The sequence below is a fragment of the Salmo trutta genome, chromosome 16 (genome assembly GCF_901001165.1).
Source record: "Salmo trutta chromosome 16, fSalTru1.1, whole genome shotgun sequence".
In the NCBI taxonomy this organism is placed as follows: domain Eukaryota; kingdom Metazoa; phylum Chordata; class Actinopteri; order Salmoniformes; family Salmonidae; genus Salmo; species Salmo trutta.
In genome coordinates, this window is record NC_042972.1 from 48,181,081 (window position 1) to 48,204,884 (window position 23,804).

General features: G+C 42.4%; 1 protein-coding gene across 8 annotated transcripts in view; it reads right to left on the reverse strand.

Moving 5' to 3' along the window:
- Positions 1-343: 343 nt before the first annotated feature.
- Positions 344-23,804, reverse strand: part of LOC115150885 (band 4.1-like protein 1) — a 107,430-nt gene continuing 83,969 nt past the window's right edge. For 2 of the 8 annotated variants that reach the window (XM_029694677.1, XM_029694681.1), the window contains 16 exons: positions 22,661-22,836; positions 22,229-22,473; positions 21,544-21,579; positions 20,877-20,909; positions 19,816-19,965; positions 16,080-16,154; positions 13,902-15,635; positions 12,049-12,099; positions 11,145-11,525; positions 9,753-9,884; positions 7,642-7,722; positions 6,768-6,833; positions 4,664-4,759; positions 4,438-4,518; positions 4,160-4,276; positions 344-3,545 (listed from right to left, as the gene is read on the reverse strand). In XM_029694677.1, coding sequence (XP_029550537.1) covers positions 3,540-3,545; positions 4,160-4,276; positions 4,438-4,518; positions 4,664-4,759; positions 6,768-6,833; positions 7,642-7,722; positions 9,753-9,884; positions 11,145-11,525; positions 12,049-12,099; positions 13,902-15,635; positions 16,080-16,154; positions 19,816-19,965; positions 20,877-20,909; positions 21,544-21,579; positions 22,229-22,473; positions 22,661-22,836 — 3,460 coding nt within the window. In that variant the 3' untranslated portion in view covers positions 344-3,539. Of the gene's footprint in view, positions 3,546-4,159; positions 4,277-4,437; positions 4,519-4,663; positions 4,760-6,767; positions 6,834-7,641; positions 7,723-9,752; positions 9,885-11,144; positions 11,526-12,048; positions 12,100-13,901; positions 15,636-16,079; positions 16,155-19,815; positions 19,966-20,876; positions 20,910-21,543; positions 21,580-22,228; positions 22,477-22,660; positions 22,837-23,804 lie in introns of all 8 variants that reach the window. The other 6 variants (XM_029694675.1, XM_029694680.1, XM_029694678.1 and 3 more) reach the window with 5 other exon arrangements.

Below are 23,804 nucleotides of genomic sequence, written 5' to 3' on the forward strand. Positions count from 1 at the left end.
CCCTTAGAGCATAGATTGTATACATAAAATAATTGACAGTCAAAATGACAGTCAAAATGTTCAAAATACGAAGCAACAATCGAACAAATGGCACTTGGCAGTAACAGTAGAACTATAACCATTAAGCGATATTTTAATCAATTTGAGGATAGTGATGATTATGCTTGACTGAGTATTGTCCTTCTGTAATTTGATTCCCAATTGCAGTTCTCTTAAGGGCCACAAGATGGCAATGCAGGATACCAAACAAACTAAATGTTACCGCCTCAAGCCCTTTACCGGTTTCCACAACATGATCTTGCAGCATTTGTCTTCCTCATGAAAATCGCAGAGACAATGAAAATAGCATTGAGACATTTATTTATTTACGTATGTATGTTTTCCATTTAGACTGAACGCAAATACAGCAAACACAAACCACCAAGCACTAGGGGGGGATGTAGAACAAACAGGTTGAGGTGAATTGAAGGGTGGAAGAGGAAGAGTGGGGTGGACAGTGCCTTATGTGAGCCTATGGAATCAGCCAGTTAGTTCTGTCCTATTGGGGCCTGTGACTGTTTGTAATCCTTCTGCCCTTCAATATATTTGTGTTCCAATTCGTATTATTCCTACCACTGAAACAGTGTATCATAGCTAATCTATAGATTTACCCAGTTCTTCTATGGGACCTTATGAGGTTATGACTGCAACACCACATGGAGAGTGGATGGCTGAAATGTCAGTAGATTACACTGGTAGGCTAAATAATTACTTCCATGGTTTCCAGTGGCAGTGACTCCAACAGTAAGGCACCCATCATCAGTATAACAAGTGCACTGCATTAGTACTTACACGTAGTCTGTAGTCTTAACATTGCACATTTGTGAATCCTCTACTACAAAATGTGCACAACCTCATACCACTCTTCCAGTATATTTGTAACGAAATGCACGCATTGAAGTATTTATGTTCATACATACAATATGCCTCCCACCCTTCAAAACAGCACATCAGCTATACAGAGCAACTTCTTCCTCAATGTCTATACCGTACAGCAAGTAATAATTTTCAAAGGTGTGTGTCCAGTATAGAAAAAACACACATTTCTAACAATATCGTTGCTGCCTATCGCTGCAAGCAAGTGCCTTAACATGAATCCAGTGTCATTTGACCAGATAAAATGAAATAAAATATACAAAATAACTGTTAGGGACTCTGTTTCACAGAGACTGAACTTTACAGCAGTTAAGACAAAGTTCGAAGGATCTTCTTCTCCGTTACTTCAGGGTGAAGTGAGAGTGGAGTAATTATGCCAAGCACGGTAACAAAGCCATGGGAACACGGTGGCAGAACTCAACTTTTAGATTCAACTCCATCTTGGAACGTTTTGGTAGTGCTTTTTATATGCATAAGAGTTCACAGTTCTCTTTTAAATAGATTGATAATGGATTACAATAGCGAGGTGGCTACAAAGAGACAGTTATTGCAAGTCTCACAAGCAGGTAAGATTGACCGCTGTAATAAACAATATCATATACTGTAGGAGATGAGAGCAGAGCGGCACACCAAAAATGAATCTGGTTCTCCTCAGTTATATTTTCAAAGTTAGTCCACACAGGGAACAATGCATAGTATTTATTCAACAGTTTGTTCCAGCATAGTTTTTGTTGATTTCTCAGACAGACTGACTGACTGACGAATGTATATGCAGCTGTTGAATATAGCTTTAGAGTTATTATCCAGAGAGTATACAGATTTGGCCACGTATACAGATTTGGCCAGGCAGGGCTATGGAGGCCTTGCTAGGTGTTCTGGAGCAGGTTCACCGCCTGTCTATCTGTCGAAGATGATGGAGTTTGGCCTTAAACGTGTCACACTATGAATCCAGGCTTTGTCTGTGAAGGTACAGGAAAAGGAATCACACACTTAATAATCATTTTTAGGGAAGGCAAGAAACCCGCCGGCTCACATTCACCACCACTCTTATAAATACAAATGTTGAACTCATACACCATAACTTAAAAACAAAGTAAAAAAAAAAAAAAATCAAACATATCCTCACACTTCATAAAATAATTAGATACTGTAAAACATTATATTAAAACTGCTCATTTGACCAGACTATAGCTTTGTCTCAAATGATGCCTTTTTCCCTGTAGAGTGTACTAGTTTTGACCAAAGTAGTGCACTACATGGGGAAATGGGTATGATTTGACTTTTGCACTACGTGACCAGCATTTGCGACTGAAAGTATAACAGTATGATGACTGAAGGAGAACAGGATGAGGAGAGGAGCACAGAAGGGGGTGTGGAAGGATTCTGTTTGTATTAATCCAGAGAACGAGCGTCAGAGCCTGTAGTAGTAGTAATGCACCCTGAATGCCAAGCGGAGTCCCAACTCATAGTCTCTTGATGTTGTAGAAGTGTCTGTCCACGTATTTCTTCAGTTGACTCTCCTATCAGTATAGGCCCATCAGCTTTGCTGGACATGCAGTGTCTGCACGTTGCAGAAGTATATTCCACAGAATCCTTCTTGAGCACTTCCTGTGGACGTCAGTTCAACGACAGCTCTGTATCGTATCGTTCATTCCCTCGACTACTTAGAATCATGCATGTGAGTATGAGACGCTAAATCGACACATTTTTATTTCTTTTCAGAAAATAAGCAAACACTGGACTTTAAATTAGATTGCTCTATTGTTAAAAATGTTTAAAAAGCTAGTAAGACAGCTGTTGACTATATGTGTCACGCTGGTGACAACAAGCATTAAAGGCTGACCCTCACTACTGGCCCCTTCAGAGCACCCCTCCCCCCAAACCCCTTCCTCACACTCCACTCACCCAGTCCCCATGCATGATGTCAGCACAGAGCAGGCATCTCCACGGTGACCATATATTACAGCAATTTGTGGGGGTGGGCTATTGAGTTCCTTAAGAATAAATGACTAGTACTTACAGGTAAGTCAATGTGTTCTGGGGAAAGGTCAATCAGATTTCTTTGTGGATTACATCATCGTCGCTAATAATTTCATTGAACTATGCTGATCGGGGGGTGATGAACCATTAACATGCCATTATGTTTGTACTGTACATACAGAGTCTGTCTGGGGATGTAGAATACCAGAAGCATTATACTGATCTCTCACAGATCCCAGAGCTAAACAGCCCTATTCACAACCAAATACAGGTGTAGGATCTTCATTATGCGCGCGCACACACAATTAAGATCCTACATCTGTAGCCCTATTCTTTACAAACCATGAGTTAGACCTCATGGGGGTCTACTGTACGAACACTATGCATTTTCTAGGGCATTTTCCAGAGGAAGAGTGGTTGGTGGGTGAGGGTGAGTCAGAGGCGGCATCACAGTCGGTTCTGGCTAAAGGGACAGGAGGCGTATATTGTTGTAGAGGAGACAGAGATTATTTCAAGGAGAGCTGTCTATTGTATTGTAGTATACACTATGGGTAGGTTACTGTAGTCCTCTTGCAACGGTGGAGTGGGGAGAGTCAGGGAGTTGATGGGCTCCTGTCCCCACTCCCAGGAACCACCATGAGTTATCAGGACTGGAACAGAGAGAGAACAACACAGAGCTCTGTGAAACAGACTGACACTGGGATAAACAAGATGGTTTAAACGCAAATTGAGGTTTGTCATCATGAATCTTTCCCTGGAGGCAGAACTGAGCGATTTCCACTAGATGGGCCAGCTGCAAAGTCAAAATTGCCTATATCGTAAAAATATTGGTCTAAATTTAAGGTTAGGGTACGGCATTAGGGTTAGCAGTGTGGTTAAGGTTATGGTTAGGTTTAAATCTGATTTGATGACTTTGTGGCTTTGCCAGCTAGTGACCACTCTGCAGAGTTGCTTGCAGTGCAAGAATCATGACAATAGATTGTAACCTGCATTTTAAACAACATGATTGACTTCCATGTCGAACATACTGTACGAGTGAGCTATGGCATATTTAAATCCACCTATAGCCTGTATGGCATACATTCACAAATAAATGCATACGCGCGCGCACACACACACACACACACACACACACACACACACACACACACACACACACACACACACACACACACACACACACACTGTCTATCACTATCTCCCTACTTATCGAGGTAATACCACGGTGTCTTGACAGTGATGTTTACATTGCAGCTCCACCTACCTCCGATTTCCTATGTTGCTCCTTAGCGGGAGACTCTGTTTCCCTGACAACCACTGCTTTTGTCACCAGCATGTCAGGATGTTGCTGCTTAGCCTCCTGTATCGCCATGGCGAGGGCCTGTGTGATAAAGGTCACTGTTCCCATTAAATAGACACTATTCATTTGCACCTCAATCAACAATATTGGTGTCTTTGAGTGTCCATGAAAGATGCCATACAAATGACATGCATTTCTACAGTGCTTCTAACTTAGTAACGGCTGTGACTGTTGTTCCTCACCTGATGTTGGTCCACATCATCGTCTCCTGTGATGATGATCCTTTTCTCAATCCTGGTCTCGGAGTAGCCACCTTTCACTGTCTGAAACACAACACACACAGTCAACATCAATCTACTGATCAGATAACGATTGTGACCTTTCATAGCGCTATAGTGAATATTAAGTGAAGAGGAAGTGTCAAGACCTTTTTTTTTAAACGGTCGCAGAGGAGACACGAGGGGTTACCTTGGTAACTTGAGTTGTGGTTGCTGAGGTGACATTGTCTGCGGTGACTGTCAGCGGGGACACTACGGCCTCTCCCCCCAGGGTGCCCGCCTTCACCTGCAGCACGGTCATTAGGAGAAAGAAGGGTCACTTACATTATCAGCACAGCTGCTACGAACACATGCACACAAACACACACAACCAGTGGTTGGATTGAGCCGGAGCTACCCGGAGCAAGGGTCAAAGAGAGACAGATGGAGCCTAGCTCCAGCACCTTATGGGTCCAACAAGGATTTTTCATTTCATTTATTAGGATCCCCATTAGCCGACACGTAACAACAAATATATTACAGACAAAAGACTTTACAATTTAAATACATTTAATAAACATTAACATGTAGTGTGTGTGTGTGTGTGCGTGCGTGCGCGTGCGCGTGCGCGTGTGTGTGTGTGCATCTATCAGTTAGTACATACACACAACAAGTACTGTAGGTCACATGGACGTTTTGCCGTGAGGTGTTGCTTTATTTGTACTTAGTCAACAACAAAAAATCCAACTGTTTGCAAAGAGCAGGCAGCAAGCTGATAGGCCGCTTTACCACTCTTGGGTAGAGGAATGACTTTAGCTTCCCTCCAGGCCTGAGGACCAAGACTTTGCTCTAGACTCAGATTAAAGATATGACAGATAGGAGTGGCTATAGACTCAGTAGCTTTCCATCTACGTTGTTAATGCTAGGAGGTTTGTCATTATTGATCAATGACAATCATTTTTCCACCTCTCACACACTGACTTTACAAAAATATAAAATTCAAACTTGCAATGCTTGTCTTTCATTATTTGTTTTTTTATGCATGAATACGATGGCTCACTGTTCGTTGTTGGCATTTCCTGCCTAAGTTTGCTCACTTTGTCAATTAAGTAATCATTAAAATAACTGGCAACATCAAATGGTTTTGTGATGAATAAGCCATCTGATTCGATGAAAGATGGATATGAAATTGTATTTCTGCCCATAATTTAATTGAAAGTACTCCAAAGTATTTTTATACCATTGATCTTGGCTTGATAATACAGTTTCTTATTTTTTGTTGTTGTGCTTAGTCACACAATTTCTCAATTTGCAGTAAGTCAGCAAGTAAGATGTGCAGGCAGACTTATTAGCCACTCCTTTTGCCCCATCTCTTTCAACCAGACATATTTTTAATTCCTCGTCAATCCATGGAGCCTTAACAATTCTAACACTCAGTTTCTTAACAGGTGCATGTTAATCAATAATTGGAAGAAGCAATTTCATAAATTCATCAACTGCACCGTCTGGATGCAGATCAGACGCACAAATATTTCTAACATCATCCACATAAGAGTCACAGCAAAATATTTTGTATCATCTCTTATACACTATTTTAGGCCCAGCTTTTGGAAGTTTGGCTTTCCTGGATATAGCCACTATACAGTAAGAAACTTCTCAAGCGAAAAGCTTGATGAAAACCTGTCAATATTCAGGTCCCCAAGTAAGTAGACCTTGTATAGCTACTGCTGTATCATCAAATTAAGTATTTGATGTAAGCAAGTTATTGATTTCATTAACCTTATTTCTAAGGCTACATATAGGAGTAGGATAAAAAGTAAAAGTACTAACCCTCACCCTAGAATGGTAATACATTATACTTACAGCAGTTAGCGTAACCCTAGCCGCTTTCCTAACCCTAGCCCTAACCTTAGCTTCATGTCCACACCCTGGTTCAACCCTAACCCTAGCAAAACCCTAACCTTGGCTCTGCCACCTCCAAAGTTCCAATTTAAACCCTGAACACAATGTCAAACAAACAGAAACACATACCCACCCACATACACTACGCTGCTGGTTCAAGGTATAGCCCAGCCAAAATACAACTGCATCTTTACCCACTTCTCTCTACATGACAACATACAGTGAATCACAGACACTGCTTCAATTCAACAACAAACAAGAGCATTGTTTCATGGGAACCTTTATCACTGCATCAGCTACAATTAATCAAGAGCTACAGTATAGGACTACATTTCTGGAGTCAGAGTACAGTAACATAGTCTATTGAGTGAGAGGAGGGGGGTGGAGGATGGTAAGGTGAATTATGTACTTACATGGGAGCCATTTTCTATACTGGGGAGAGGAACTTCCTTCCTACTGCCAACTTCCTGGTTCTGGTTCTGGGATAAAGAGAGGGATGAGGAGAGGGAGGGAGGGATGGATGAAGGGATGAAGTCATCATGTTCATGCTGATTAAACTAATCAGGGAGAAGAGCAATGTGTCCATATGGGAACAAGCAGTCCTCAAACCTGATCACCAGATTGCATGTGGCTACCATGACCGTAGTGAATCAGAAGCAAGGTATTAGGATGAATTTATAAAGCAAGTTATAAAGCCAATAGGCAGCCAAGCAGAAGTGTAGCATAACAATTTGATACAGAAGTATGGTATCAACATGGTAATGTACCAACTAGCAAAATTCAACCCAACAGATCCTCCAGTCATTCTCATTACAGCATGTTTGTTGGCACTGTGATACAAATAGGCGTTTATTTAAATATGAAGTGCCTTAGATAACCCAAGCCAATTATGTGGTAGCAGTAAGACATACTGTAAACGTGTAACTTTGCACAGTTTAGAAGGGGGGACAAGTCTTTATAACAAGCCTATTTTAAAAGGATGCACATACAAAAATTGTGAGGCAATATTAAGGTAGAAAACTAAACAATCTGGCAAAATATACTCTCTAAATGTGCAGCCCATTATTTGCACATGCAAAACCTGTCATGGCAGATTTGAGTGATTCTCTATACCCTTTCCCCCATGAGCACCATATTTACACCAGTCCAGTTCCTTTCAAATCCACCAGGGGGATTGAATTAGTGTGCAGTTCAGGGAGAAGGGTAGTGAATCAGACTGCAGCCAGAGCTTGCAGAGCATAGTCTTCAAGCCTTTCTGCTATTGTCAATAGAGTGTCTGATACATACCAGGTCGCCCTCTGGTGCCTTAGCCACGTCAGTGCTGCTGGAGACCTTTGTCTCGTTACAGTTGATGTCAGCCTCCATTTGCTGCAGATACACACACACACAAACGCTACTGTATCGTTGCTTACTCCAAATCAAGAGTACATCTGCCAAAGAGGCTCAACACACTTGATATGGCTATTTGTTATCTAGAAGACTATGTACCTACACGTAGTGTACAAAACATTAAGAACACCTTCCTAATATTGTGTTGCACGCTGCAGCGTTGCAGTTCTTGACACAAACCGGTGCACCTGGAACCTACTACCATACCCCGTTCAAAGGCACTTAAATATTTTGTCTTGCCCATTCACTCTCTGAATGACACAGACATACAATCCATGTCTCAATTGCCTCAAGCCTTAAACATCCTTCTTTAACCTCTCTCCTCCCCTTCATCTACACGGACTGAAGTGGATTTAACAAGTGACATCAATAAGGGATCATATCTTTCACCTGTTCAGTTTATGTCATGGAAAGAGCAGGTCTTCCTAATTTAATACACTCAGTGTATTCAAGTCAATCAATTTCTATGCTCAACACACACTGACTTGGGTTTTCACTTCAAAGAAACCCGCTCCAACACAGCTCATCCTCATCATTATATGAATGACACACCAGAGGCACCAATTACATTTTAATCAGGCACCTTTGGGACCGGCACAGCTCCATGCTCTGCCATTAGAGATGAATGGAACTCCCGCATGCTTTCATAATTCTCTTTAATGTCCTGTCAATACTTTAATCCCTCTATAACAATGTTATAAAAGTCCCAATGCATTAAAAAACATGATTTGATTTTGGCCTTCCATGGTGACATCACCATGGGGTAAATGTGTTAATTGACCAATAAGAAAGAGAGTTCCAAACCTCTCTGTAATAACAGCTACATTTCCGTTTTTCCCTTCCCTTCCTACTCAGACCACTCCCAGACAGTCCTAGTAAAATTGAGAAATTGCCCTTTGCTAAGAAGCTATTTTTGTTTATTTAAAACAATCACAGTAAGGTACTTAATTGTTACCCAGAAATGATTTGATATTGAGATTTTTTTAAAATGGCTCCCTTGGACCTTTAAGTCATTGTGGTCGTGAGAATATGTCACTCAATTGAATCAAGAGCTGCAGTACAGCAGAGCTACGGAGAGAACAATTCTCATCTATATTAGGATTATATGCTTCCTCTTTAAATGACTAATTACATTTCCTTCTGTTTACAAAAATATAAAACAATATTGATGGGGTAAAAATGAACCTATAAATGGTCTTACTATTATCTTATTCACCCAGTGTTTCCATTTCCCGCTGAAGATAATTTCAGATGCCTTCTGGTCAAACCGTAGGGCCACTCTGCTACATTTGTCATTTGATCATTAGCATGCACTAGCACTGGTAACACTAATCTGCACTGGTACCAAAGTGACTCTTATCAACTGGATGCAAGGATTTCCTTTGTGTTGTCTTAGGAATGCGGTATTATCTCACCAAACCCCATGTCACACCTCTGGGTGGCAGAGGTTCTGTTGTGATAACATCCCTTAAGTCTGATATCTGATTTCACTATGTAATGCTACTGTTCAACAACTCACATGTTGAATCCAAACTGAGATCTTATAAAGGGGTCTCAGATTCATTGTCTCTTTCTTTTTCTGTTTCTGGCCTGCGCTGGTGAGATTCATGCTCTCTCTCGTTCTTTCTTTCTCTCTCCGCCTCATGGACTCTTGGGGCATGCCCTTTCAGGCTATGACTTCTCCCCCTCTCTCCCTCTCTGATCAATCTGAGAATAATGCCGTGTAACGCTTGTCAATGCTTTGTAACTTGAGGTTTATGCCTTGTATGTGATTTCAGTCATTTTACAATGTTCATTAAATGCACTTATATTTAAGAATTCCATTCTCAGACCTTTCTTGATTGCCTATTACTGTATCTCAACTGTGGTCTCTTGCATATTACAAACATATCTTTATGGAGTCAGAAAACATTTGAAATAGGCTAATTGTATAGTCCCGGATCGCATGTGAGGCATATATGATCAATATTACAGGAGTGAGTCCATACGCATAGACTGATCTAGTGTACCTGCTCGGACATGTCCATGATGTTGGTGCTGGTGACCTCTGACCCATTGGTGTGTGTCTCCATCTTAGTGTCGGCCTTCCTCAGCATCTGGGCAGCGCTAACAGCACTGGGGTCTTTCCTGGCTACTGGGGGCTGCAGCAGGAGGAAACAGACAGGTACACTAAGATTTCGTCGACCATAGACAGTCTATTCTTCTCCAACGTCGTCAATATTACCTGACGGTAAACAAATCTTTAACAAATGTCCTAAAATTGAGCCCCGAAGTACAGTATCAGTCAAAGGTTTGGACAGACCAACTCATTCAAGGGTTTTTCTTTATTTTTACTATTTTCTACATTGTAAAATAATAGTGAAGACATCAAAACTATGAAATAACACACATGGAATAACATAGTAACCAAAAAAGTGTTAAACAAATCAAAATACTCTATGTTGTTTTCTATGTTTGTATGTTGGAAATAATTTTGGGTTGCTGAATCACTTGAAAGACACATGAAAAACCATCATATTTGAATCTTACTTACGTGATGTCTGAATACTGTATATTCAGTAATGTACGTGCTGTGGCCTTGACATGTTACTGACCATGTTAATCCTTAGTTCAACTACAATACATTTCTTATTCAAAAATTACAATACTGTTCAAACAGACAATGAAGCAATACAAGTATTGTCATACACTACATTATCAATTGGTGATTGTGCATCACTTCATTTCAGACCAAACATTTAGTAAAGCAAGCATGACTGACAATGGAAGGGAAAATACAAGAAAACATACACATTTCACAATAATCTGAAACAACGAAAACAGCAAATGGACAAACCATAGGAAAATAAATAAACAAAATCAAAAGATTAAGCAAAAATATAACAAATAATTGTAATACATGTAAACATAAAATTAAAACATCAACAAAAAAAGAAATGGCAACTGAAAATGTTCCAACAGAAAAGGTGACTGGTGATTTCATTAAAGGAATGAAGTTATCTCCTTCCCCAGAGTCAGATGAACTCATGGATACCATTTTTACATCTCTGCATCAAGTATGAAGGAAGCTAGAGGTAGTTTCGCGAGCCAACGCTAACTAGCATAAGCGCAATGACTGGGAGTTGATGGTACGTACTAGCATGCTAGCAGTCACCATGGTCTTCCAGTCATTTCACTAACCCTAGTTAGCAATTGCACCAACGCTATTTATCAACTTCTTTCAAACTGCATGCAGAGACATAACAATGGCATCCACGAGTCCATCTGACTCTGGGGAAGTAGATAAAGGGCTTCATTGAAAAAATAATGAAGTATCCCTTTAAGGGCAGTATTCGCTCTCAGAAGCAGGAGGGAGGAGACGGGGAGTGGCAAGGATCAGGGATGGGGTACATTGTGTCTACCTCATGGCGCACACGTTCCTCACGGTGCACAGGGGGCATCTCCTCTACAGCGGACATGTCATGGGAGCCCATGAGACGGGCCGAATAGAACCTGGAGGTCTCCTCAAAGTCATCCCGGCCCACCTCGGGCAACCGCTCGGGCAACCGCTCCTTCTCCCCCAGCTCAGACAGGCCCTTGGAGAAATCCTCCACGCCCGTGTGGAGGTCCATGATGACGGTGAAGTCCACCTCGGCCTCCAGGCTAGACGTGGAGCTGACCGTTATGCTGGAGCACTTCCTCTCAATGCCCAACTGGGTCTCTTTCATGAAGACCACCGTGTCACGCTCGTGGTCTTCCTCCGAGGTGGAGCCCGGCCGAGGCCTCCTCTCCCAGTTTTCCCTCTGGGTGAGATAGGGGGTTACAGAAAGATGGCCGCCACAACAAAATCACAACACACGGCCAGTCTGGCCGCAGCTCAGGGCAGGGAGTGACCATGAGAGAGGGGATGATAATGATGATGATGGACAGTGGATGAATGATCCTCTAGAAGGGAATATGCCCTGGCCTGGAGGTGTGCATAAGTACTCATGTAGGATCTTTCCGAGGCCCTGATACCTATTATACATGTATATATTATCATAAAAATCGATCATAAAAATCTTCTCCAGGCATGCAATTTGCCACATCGTATATGGAGACGAGAGGAGATAAATGGGGAAGTCTTACACAGAGGAAATTACTTTGAACGTAATGGAGGGTAGCCTGTGGCATAGTCAGGGTTCAGCCTCTATGTATGCTGCTCATATGACAGAGTTACCCATGTGTGACGGTGAGGAAGACAATGGGGAGTGAGGGACTAATTTACCACAGGGGAGAAATGGGAAAATGGTGAGGCATGCGGTTGAATTCAAAACGTAAAGTGACCTTGGCATCATCTACTGTATCTTCATAAATGGCAAGAGTGGAGAGAGGCTCCTGCGGAGGGAAAGCAGGGGAAGAAGGAGAGCAGCCAGAGGTTAGTCCAAGCTGGAGAGACAGACTACTAGACTTCAGTAGAGAGACTGGGTCTCTACTAACAGACCGTTAGAACAACAAAACAGCACGTTTCTAACATAGAAGGGCAGTTCCCCCTTCCATCTTACTACCAGCTTGGACAAGAGAAATGAACCCACCATGTCAAGCCAGTTGTCATACTTGGAATTAGTATAAACTAGAGTGTTGTACAGAATGTTCTATGGACAGGTTGTAAGATTTGATAGTGTAGAACAGCCGTAGCAGCACGGCAACAGTCAATCATTGGCCAAGGACAGAATCATAGAATGACGCAAACCACGCAGACTGAATTTCAAGGGGCTCAAATGGCCAAAGAATAGTGTTTGGTTTCAATGACATAAAGGCAGTTTTGGAAGTCAAAATAAGCAGGCTTGTACTTATTTTATAAACATGCTTGGAAGCCCATTCTGTTTTTTAACACCCAGTTTACAGAACGGCTGGTGCTCTCACATGGTGTTTGTCAGTTTTTGGGTGAGGCAGCTTATAAAGTGACCTCACACCTCATTTCATGCCTGTTCATGCCAAAGTGTCCTGGGCCTAGACTCAGATTAAACGCAGGGAATGATTTAAGCTGTTTGATCCCAGTCCTAATTTCTAATTATATTAATTCCACTGCCAAATACATGCAAGCACCTAATGACACCAACAGTGAAATGAAAGTGGTGAGTCTCTTTCTGAAAGCTAGTCTGTCTGTGTAGTTACAGTACAGCAGCCTGGGGATTGCTGCTTGAGGGCTTGTTGCCTGCCTCTTTTTTCACAGTCTGGGTGGGTCCTTTGCTTTACAAGAATGCACATAGCATCCAATGTATGATCCTTGTAAAGCATTTGATCTGGTTTATAAATAATCATTACCCAATAAGGTACCGTTAATCATTTTCATGTTAATGAAGTTGATATTTTGAAGGGAAAAAAACATATAAAAAAAAACATGTCAAATATTTACATTACATTATCCAAACTACTTTTTTCTTTAAAAAGTAACTTTGAGGTCAGGAGATTAATGGCCGACATTTGACTGATGAGCATACTGTACAGTATATGTAACATAGAGTGCCTTTATGGGTGATAATGACATGTTTCTCTCATTTTCTCATACAGTTCCTGTCACAGTCAATTGAGCTGAAAAACATGTATGAAACCATGTCTGAAGTCCATGCCTTCCTCCACATTTCAGCTTGGAAACAGCATGGAGGAGAAGTGCAAAAAAAACTCAGCGCCATGGCAATATGCAAGAGCCTTTGTTTCCCTGCAACCCTCTGCGAAAGAGACTTGCTTAGAGGGTTAGTTGGAAGGAACATCAAGGTTCAAATGTGAATAGAGGGGGAATAGAAGCCAAGAGCAAAAGCATGAAAAGTTGTGTTCGTCTTTTTGACAATCTCTACCATAGCCCTGTTGTGAGTTTTACAGATTTGCAAGCAGTTGTGTTTCAGGTTTGCTGTGAAGCATAAGGGTGAAGGGAGGCAGGGAGGAGTAGGGGGGCTAAATGGGGAGGATCCAAACTCATAGCAGACAAAATGCATTGATGGCGGCATCAGCCAATGAGACGCAGCCAAAACAAGTGTCTCATAAGTTACACTCCACCCCCTTCTTCATATACAGGCACATATAAGTTACATGTATATTCAAGTCACTGAAAACAGGAAAATAAGAAAATGGGAGTGTGCGGGTCAGTCTGAAGCTCATGCGATGCTTTTTGCTTCCAAATGACTGAAAAGCCAAGTTACCGAGTGTCTCTTCTTGGCAGCATCCAGGCCAGGCTCCCTGCTAGCATTGCGGTTGATGTTCCGGAGTATGAGTCCAGACTCTCTGGCTTTCCGTGTTTTCACTGGAGGGGCAGGAGGAGCTGTTCTGGGAATCGCTGAAGCTGGAGCTGGAACTGAGGCCTTAAAGCTGAGAAGCTGATGACTCTCTATGTCTTCTCTAGCCACCTGAAAGGGATCGTCACAGGCAGTGCTGCTCTGTTCCTGGACCAGCTCTTCAGTTTTAGCCTCGACTCTCGTCAAGCCTTCCAGACCCCAGAAGCTGCCCTGTATCTGTGTGGCTTCTCTGTGTGACGTGGTTGGGGAGTGAGTCCGTCTTGCTGGACTAGTGTTGGTTGTTATGAATGATGTAGGCAGGGTGAATGTTGGATGAAAGGTGGGTGCGTCGTTCCGGTTGATGTCTGAGGGTCCCTCTGACAAACCCCCTGACCATCTGTACTCTCTTCTAAAAACTCCAATCAGCTCAGACTCAGTCTCCTGACTCCCTTTGTCCTGCTCATCTTTGCATGCTAAGCTCTTTGACCTTTCGGGTTTGAGAGGAACGATCCTAGTTATTTCTGACTGACTGCTGCCTGATAGTCTTTGAAAAGACCGTCTCTGACCCCTGACCTCTGACATGAGACCTTCCATGTCCTCCCCCCCAGAGTTACTGGCTTTTCTCTCATGGGTCTTGACCACCCTCAGTTTGACCTCTGCTATGTGTTCTTTATTGTCAGTCATGCTCTTCTCTCTATGATCAAACTCTTTAACCTGTTCTGCTAAACTATCCCATTCTTTCTTATCAGGACCGTTGACAGAGCCCAGCACTTCATCTGCTGGCTGGACTTCATCGGTGATGAAGCTCATAGCCTGGTCGTTTTCATCACACCCTGCCGGATCATCCACAGCACTTCCCGGAGTCTCCTTGTCTTCTCCTATTGACGTAATGTGGTCCATCTTGTTATCTTCACACACAGCGGCAGACACCACTTTCTCCGTCCATTTTGCCTCTGGTGATCTCTCCTCATCTTTTATCAGCGCACTCGTCCCCCAACACTGGTCGTCTGGCTCCTCTCTCGTTGTTCTGTCTTCAGGGCGGTCTATTAGTCCCGCCTTTGTCTTCTCTGTAGGACTGTCCTCCCAGTCTGATCCCTCATTGTCTTCTTCACCGTTCGAGCCGGCGCCCTCTTTCTCATAGACAAATTCTGTTGACATTCCCAGGTTTAAACTATTAGGTCTCTTCTTTTGTCTGTGTCTGTGGGGTTGATGATCCTTCTTAGAGTCTCGGAATGGGACTGGGGTTGATACTGGGTCTGGGTGTGAGACTATGTCATTCTTTGCACCAGAGTCATCTGCTGGAGGTACTTTCCACTGTGTATCATCATGAGAAGATTCAGTGGTTTCAGCTAATTCCACCATGAACCGGCTGTTGCTTGTCAGCCGTGGTTCAGAACATTCATCATGGGCTTCCCTTGTGGCTTTGGGCAAAGGAAAGTTATCAATATCTGGTATCATTTCTGGCCCATCCTCCCCTGTAGCCTCGACATGAATCATCTTGGCTACTTCTGTCTCTTTTTCCAGATCTTTCTTCCTTTCCCAAGAGGAATCCGGGACTAATGGGGGAGGCGAGGTGGAAGCTTTGTTCTGTTCCTCGGCCTTCCAGTCACGGTTCTGTTGATAAGTGTATTGTTTCTCAATCAATACCCACTCCTCAGAGCCCTACATGTTGATATAGATTAAACACAGTTAGAGGTGCCAACTGAACTGTAACATAGGTTAACAGGTACAGTACAGAGATGTGTTTTTATTGTACAAATAGATCCTCTACAATCCTCCATGTAGATGCTAGGTGCATGCTCATAGACTGTAATCTGCTAATCATTTCCGCTTCAATTGCTGCAATCATACATCGAAATGTTACATTTTACATCAAAATGTATATGTTGGTTATTGCATTTCTTAAAATATTTTCTCAGACACAATGACTGCAGCAGGTCAGATTACAACAAGATGCAAGGGATATCAGATATAGCTGAGTGAGCAGTATGTCTATAAAATGGTACCAGGCCACAGTTTCATTACAGATAAATGGTCAACTACAGTACAGTCAGAATGTTATGAGGTAGAAGTTAGAAGAGAGAGGAAGAGGAAGTGAAGAGCAACCTCTGGGGAAGTCACCAAAGTCTTCTGGAAGAAGCCCTCTACAGAGAAGCTGTTTACTGGGTCCTTGCCCCCCACCTGATGGGGGGCCGAGCGTTACCCGCCAGGAGAGGTGTGGAGGGGGAAGAGAGAGGGAGGAGAACAGCTATTAGATGAGCCCCAACTGTATGGTTCTTTGTCACAGCATACTATCCAACTTTTGGTAATTTCGTGTGAAAGGGGAAAAGGAAAGTGAAGGATAGAAAGGGGGAAGAAATGTTGATTCAATGGGCTAGGGAGACAAGGGATTTTCCAAAAATACTGTACGACTCTCCTGAATCAAAGTCCTAGCTGAAATCTAAGAGCCAATCAAGATGAATCTTGAATCAAATAACGAGACATGGGCATAGTTAGCTTCCACCTGCACATTGCAGCTCCCAAATCCACATAACCAACTGAGAAGGTATTTGCAATGCAAAAATAACATTTGCAACTACATCAAAGGCTTTATGATTTCCTCTGAATCTCTCCGAGTTGGACTCCTCCAGGATAGAGAGATTTCTCAGGCCACACGTTGTCATTATTCAAATCAGGACAATAGCGTCGCTCCCTCAGATCTATGTAGGTACATGACAGATGGCGTTTTCATGCCCTCGAGGACGTCTGATGATAATCTCTATGGCTATAATCTGATTGTTCTCAGAGAGCAGATGTGAACGTGTCAGTAGACTACATAAATACCTGGAAACAGACTGCATTGACAGAGCTACACTGGAGAGTACTATCTTTGTATCTTAACAGTACAATCACAATGTGAAAGTGATCAAAGTGGCAGGGGCTTTTGCGTTCTGACACAAAGGGAAGATTTTTAACTGTCAGGCAATCAAGGTGGGCAGACGTTTGAGATGGTTGTTGCTCTAATGCCTCATATTCAGTAAATCTTCAGATTTTGCACATCTTCTCTTCAAGTTATTGCAGAATCACTTTTCTACCATCTCTAAATAAACAGGGATTTTACTACAAACGAAGATCCGTCGTCAATAAAGCGGTGAATTGGGAGCTTCAACAATGTGCGGGCCTTCTTGTTCTTTACTAGTGTTCTTTGTTAGCCCAGCACCTTTGTTTTTAAGGATGTGCGTATGACCACAAACACCCTCCTTCAATGATAAACGCAGAACATGATTTCAGTTTTTTCAAATTCAATGTGTTCTTATGATCTAGACTGAACAAGAATATAAACACAATATTTAAAGTGTTGGTCCCATGTTTCATGAGCTTAAATAAAAGATCCCAGAAATGTTCCATACGCACAAAAAGCTTATTTCTCTCAAATGTTGTGCACAAATTTGTTTACATCCCTGTTAGTGAGCATTTCTCCTTTGCCAAGATAATCCATCCACCTGACAGGTGTGGCATATCAAGAAAATGATTACCACCATGATCATTACACATGTGCACCTTGTGCTGGGGACAATAAAACACCACTCTAAAATGTGCAGTTTTGACACACAACACCATGCCACAGATTCCGCAAGTTTTGAGAGTGCGTGCAATTGGCATGCTGACTGCAGGAATGTCCACCAGAGCTGTTGCCAGAGAATTGAATGTTAATTTCTCTACTATAACGTTGTAGAGAATTTGGCAGTAACCAGCCTGACAACCGCGGACCAAGTGTAACCACGCCAGCCCAGGACCTCCACATCCGGCTTCTTTTGTGGGGAAAAACAAATTCTGATTGACTGGGCCTGGCTCCCCAATCTGTGAGCCTGGCTCCCAACTGGGTGGGCCTACTGTATGCTCTCCCAGGGCCACCCGTGGCTGAGCCTCTACCCAGTCATGTGAAATCCATAGATTAGGGCCTAATGAATTTATTTCAATTGACTGATTTCCTTATATGAACTGTAACTCAGTAAAATTGTTGAAATTGTTGCATGTAGCGTTTATATTTTTGTTCCGTATATTTTAGCAGTACCATCACACTATCCAATAGATTGGGTCTGAGTCTGCAGCAATATCTACAGTTGAAGTCGGAAGTTTCCATACACTTAGGTTGGAGTCATTAAAACTCGTTTTTCAACCACTCCACAAATTTCTTGTTAACAAACTATAGTTTTGGCAACTCGGTTTTGTGCATGACACAAGTACTTTTTCCAACAATTGTTTACAGACAGATTATTTTACTTATAATTCACTGTATCACAATTCCAGTGGGTCAGAAGTTTAGATACACTAAGTTGACTGTACCTTTAAACAGCTTGGAAAATTCCAGAAAATGATGTCATGGCTTTAGAAGCTTCTGATAGGCTAATTGACATCATTTGAGTCAATTGGAGGTGTACCTGTGGATGTATTTCAAGGCCTTCCTTCAAACTCAGTACCTCTTTGCTTGACATCATGGGAAAATCTAAAGAAATCAGCCAAGACCTCAGAAAAAAATTGTTTAGACCACAAGTCTGGTTCATCCTTGGGAGCAATTTCCAAACGCCTGAAAGTACCACGTTCATCTGTACAAACAATAGTACGCAAGTATAAACACCATGTGACCACACAGCCGTTAGAACGTGTCTCTTTCCTGAACGGTTTATCTCCTAGAGATGAACGTACTTTGGTGCGAAAAGTGCAAATCAATCCCAGAACAACAGCAAAGGACCTTGTGAAGATGCTGGAGGTTACACCAGCTCTGTCAGGAAAAATGGGCCAAAATAGACCCAACTTATTGTGGGAAGCTTGTGGAAGGCTACCCGAAACGTTTGACCCAAGTTAAACAATTTAACGGCAATGCTACTAAATACTAATTGAGTGTATGTAAACTTCTGACCCACTGGGAAAGTGATGAAAGAAATAAAAGCTGAAATAATTAATTCTCTACTATTATTCTGACATTTCACATTCTTAAAATAAAGTGGTGAGCCTAACTGACCTAACACAGGGACTTTTTACTAGGATTAAATGTCAGGCATTGTGAAAAACTGAGTTTAAATGTATTTGGCTAACATGTATGTAAACTTCCGACTTCAACTGTATCTACAATAAATAACCACCTACAATACCTTGAAGAATTATTATTGTCCTTAAAAGTCATGGTCAAATAGACAGTTATTGGTTTCACATCAGACTGTAGATTATTTCAAAAGCACACAAACACAAAACCCCAGTACTGTCTGTTTCCCTGTGAATAAAAACATGTTCTCCTCTGTTGACCTCCAAGCATACTGGGTTCTAGGAGAGTCAACTGTAAGAGGTGCTACGAAACTAACTGCAAGACTGGAATATCAATGCTGTCAGTCATACACAGCCTCTTCATCAAACGTTAGGGCAGTTTAAACAGAAGTATTAAAAAGGTGCACTACGCAGAAATCGCTCCACCATTTCCTGGTTGCTAAAATTATAATAGTTCACCTAATTTCAGTTTACTTGACAAAACAAGCAAGTATAGTGTAGAGAACCATTGTACAATCTAAACCGCTGTGAAATATATTTTCCATAACCAAAAATATTGTATGTTCAGCTGTTTAAAACTGGTGTACAAAACCGAAAGTACTTGCTTGTACTAAGAATGACAGATCTAGAACTAACGTTTCTATGTGAATTTGGTCATGGTCGCCCAAAAAGTTACATATTGCAGCTTTAAGGCATTATCAGTGATATATTCATGGCATACAGTAGAGAATTGGTACATAGGTTAAAGGTTGTGAATCTCTCAACCTCCACCCGTGCTCCAGTGGACCGCTGGTCCTCACCACCCTTATCCCACACTCACAGCCTTCCTCTCGGGCGTGCCGCCTGGGGACGTTCTTGACAGACGCTTCTCACGGTTCGTCAGCTTGCTGTTGGGCCCCCTCAGAGCTTTCTTCAGCTCATTGATACTGGCCTGGTGCTTCAATAAGACATCCTCCGACTTATCCAAAAACTGTATTGAATAAAAGGGGATAGATAATGATAATTAGAGAGGATTGGGAGAGAAGGAGAGAGAAATATACATTCATTTGACATCTATATCAATTACCACTGTAGTAATCACACTGTCACTCAATTCAATTGCATTATGACTTGATATGCATGGACGAGCGGAACGTGATCTGAAATAATACATCAAAGTGACATTAATATCGCAGGCAGCACACAAGAAAAGACACAATGACTTAAACTAATGTGTCTTAATACTTAGTGATTCAGCACATGCATCAAGTGCATTGTTTGTGGGCTGTTATCGCATTGCTATTCTGTTCGGTAGTCTGTCTATTAATGAACATGGCATTTGGGATGCTATTAAAACCCACGGAAATGAAATTATCTAACTTTTTGGATTGTTTATTAAAATGAAACAAACACAAAATTAAAACAACTGAATGCCCTAATAAATCATCTTAGTGACTAGCTAGCTAGTCTACTGTTGCCTAATATTCATTTTCATTGACTGTACCTGCCTATCAATTGAAGGCTGACTTAAGTGAATGCTGTTAATTCATATGAAGGCTGGTTGCATCTCCATGCAACAATAGGGCCATCACATAAATGCTACAGGCACCTAGAGAGGAAATGGAGCTTCAGTGCACTTTCTCCCCTAGTCCTAGTCATACATTGCAGTGTTCCATGATGTTCAATACTCTGCAAATAGTATCATGAGATTTTGGTAGAGACCACTTGTTCAGTTGAGTGGGTCATGAAGCACTGGGACAGAACCAGGGTTGAAATCAATTCCATCTGAATTCCAGTCAATTACAGAACTGATTTTAACTGCTGAAGAAATGTCAATGTCCAATTGAATAGACCTGGAACAGACTCCAACTCTGGATAGATCATCAGCACAATGAGCTGTACCTCCTTGTGTCGAGGGGTTGCCTCCTGGTCCAACTGAGAGGGCGGAGTTGGGGCAGGAGCAGGGACAGGGGCATGTGGAGCAGGGTAAGGGGAGCGGGGGAGGATGCAGAGACAGAGAGGAAGAGCAGAGATGGTGAGTCAAGGAGGTCAGGCAGGCAGACAGATGCAGGACTGAGCAACCCGGACAGGACACAAGACAGCAGCAGCAGTAGACACAAACACACAGAAGCACAAACAAGGAACTCACACATACACAACCATGCAGGCTGACTTAAGATGTTCACATTGAATTGCCTGTAAAATCCTTGTAGTTAGGCTCTTGTTCTGATAGTTGAATGATCATTGGGGAACTTTGTCAGGTCTATTTGATTTGAGCACCACCTCATGCTAACTAAAAATACAGCTCTACCAAAACCGTAGTTCATTCTAGAAGGAAATAAAATATTGCATTACCAGCAGAAAATGAAGGCTTTGCAGCTTCAATGTAATACTTTGGGCGCAAACAAATATAACACGGTGCAGAAGATGACTCACTGTCGGCCAATCACTGCTAGTTTAACAGGAATATGCGGGATTACTAAACAACAAGACAGGTAGGCAAAGAACAATCTCACTGACCGACAGACAGACTAACAGAGAGACAGACAGGGCACAAGACACCAAATACCTCCTGTATATTGTCAAGTGGGGACCCAGCATCCTCCTTTAGTCAGCGAGGGTTAAAGAGAGAGAGCATGTTAGTGAATGACAGGGAGAGAAAGCAAGAAAGAACAGCAGCGGGAGAGGTTAAGTTGGCTTGACATGAGAGAGAAGTGAAGGTTCGATACAACAGTTAGTGGGGATAGTGAGCCATAACGGTTAGCCTATGAGCCAAAGAGTGGCAGAGAGGGAGCAGAGTTAGTTCTGACAAATCTTTAGCTTTTTAAACCCCAGCAGGGAACGTCACAGCGACCCGAAAAGTTCCAGCGGTACACTCCTGCACCCTTGCAGTCACTACCATCTGCACTGAGACATACAGATCCACCCTGACAAAAACATGATCTCCACACGAGCAGTGTGACTCTCTAAGCTTCCATACAGATGCAGGATCCTAATTTGATCACCCTGTTAGAGGAGAACTTTCCTGCATTGCAAGTCGGGGCAAGTAGGCTGAGCCTGGGTCAACAGATCTGTTTGTGCTTTATCCAACTCCTATGTCATGTAGTCTAAGGAATGTTAGAGGAATTGGCTAAAACATATAGATCTGTCAACCATGCGAGGTTGGGCCATTTACCCTCTGAACCAGATATGACAACCGCGGTATCATAAATCATCTACCCTATCAACCCTTCCTCCCATTCACCTAACAGTACCTTGATCTCCTTCTTCTTGCTGGGGGTGGTGACACCCGCCTCCTCTTGGTCCTGGTCTTCCTCAGGATCCCGTTCCTCATCCTGATCCTCCTCATGGTCCTCTTGGTCCTGCTCCAGACTGGGTGGTTCCAGTTCAGTCTCCTGTTCGTCCCCAGAGGGGCTGTGGAGGTGGGGGTGTTCACTGACGCAGTGCCGGGACAGACCATCCTGGTTCTCACACATGGCCGACACTGGCCGTGAGAACTCTGCTGGTTAGACAAAGGCACAGTGGGACTGTTTTTTTTTTACAGGGGAACAATCCAGCACTAGATATACATACATAGTCGCATCTAAAAAAATATCCCATAGCCACTGATATTTCATAATATAATTCACTTTGCATAATTGTCACTTGTGTGAGTAGCCTTTGAGGAACACAACCATGGTATCTACCTCCATCCAGACTGCGGGACAGCAGGTACCTCTTGCTGGTGGATCGTTCAAAGTGTGGCGCGGGCCGGTCTATAAGGGCACTGGCCTGCCGGGTCTGGGCCTGTGTTCGCCCACTGTAGCGGAACTTCGAGCCCATCACCAGGAAGCCCTTAGGAGGAGGCTCTGGAGACACTAACCTGGAGGTGTTATAGTCCACAGACAGAGAGGAATTCATCAGCCCTAATTCTGGAGACTTTAACCTGGAGAATCAAGATTCAGGAACATCTTCATTGTCTGATTGCGTGGAATTTTGGTTGCAACGTTATAAAAACAACAAGGGTTAACTTAAAAATACTGGTGAAAGAGAAATTCACCATCCTTGCTTCACAGCAATACTATTAAGAGAAATACCAGATATAAGTATGAGAGTAATTACTGGATGTAGTAAACGGCTTTGTAAAATGCTGAGAACACTGGACTTGTGTTAGAGCAACAGGACAGCTTGAAAACATTGCTCTATACAGTGGTTCCTAAACTCGGTCCAGTTTTAAACGTACTCTTCAAAGTTGTAATAGTAGAATGCACAAGGTGTAATTTCAAAATTGGGTAGTGCATCATCAGTTCCTCTTGTCATATCAGTCAGAGCTATTTATAACTTGTCAGAAATGTCCAGATCAGCTAACCCATGTCAGTTAGGGTTTTTTTTGCACATAGATTTTCAGACTTTCAGTTCCTCAGATATTACATGAATACATAGACATGGCAAAATGTATAGAATTGCGAGAAAATTTGCTTAAAACGGCAAACTTTTCCATGCAACCCATGACAAAATGTGTAGTATTGCAGGAAATAAGAATTTAAACCTGCAAAATTCTCTCCACCAACAAGAGGGCTGTGAACAGTCTGCATCATGAACAGTGCTTGTGCCCATAGAAAAAGACAATGTTCCCAAATGCTAGAAGGGGGGCTCCTAGTGAAAAAGTTTAGGAACCCTTGCTCTATACTTTATTTGTTATTTAACTAGGCAAGTCAGTTAAGGCCAAATTCTTATTTTCAACGACGGCCGACCGGGGAACAGTCGTTTTACTACCTTGTTCAGGGGCAGAACAACAGATTATTACCTTGGCAGCTTGGGGATTCGATCCAGCAACCTTTGGGTTACTGG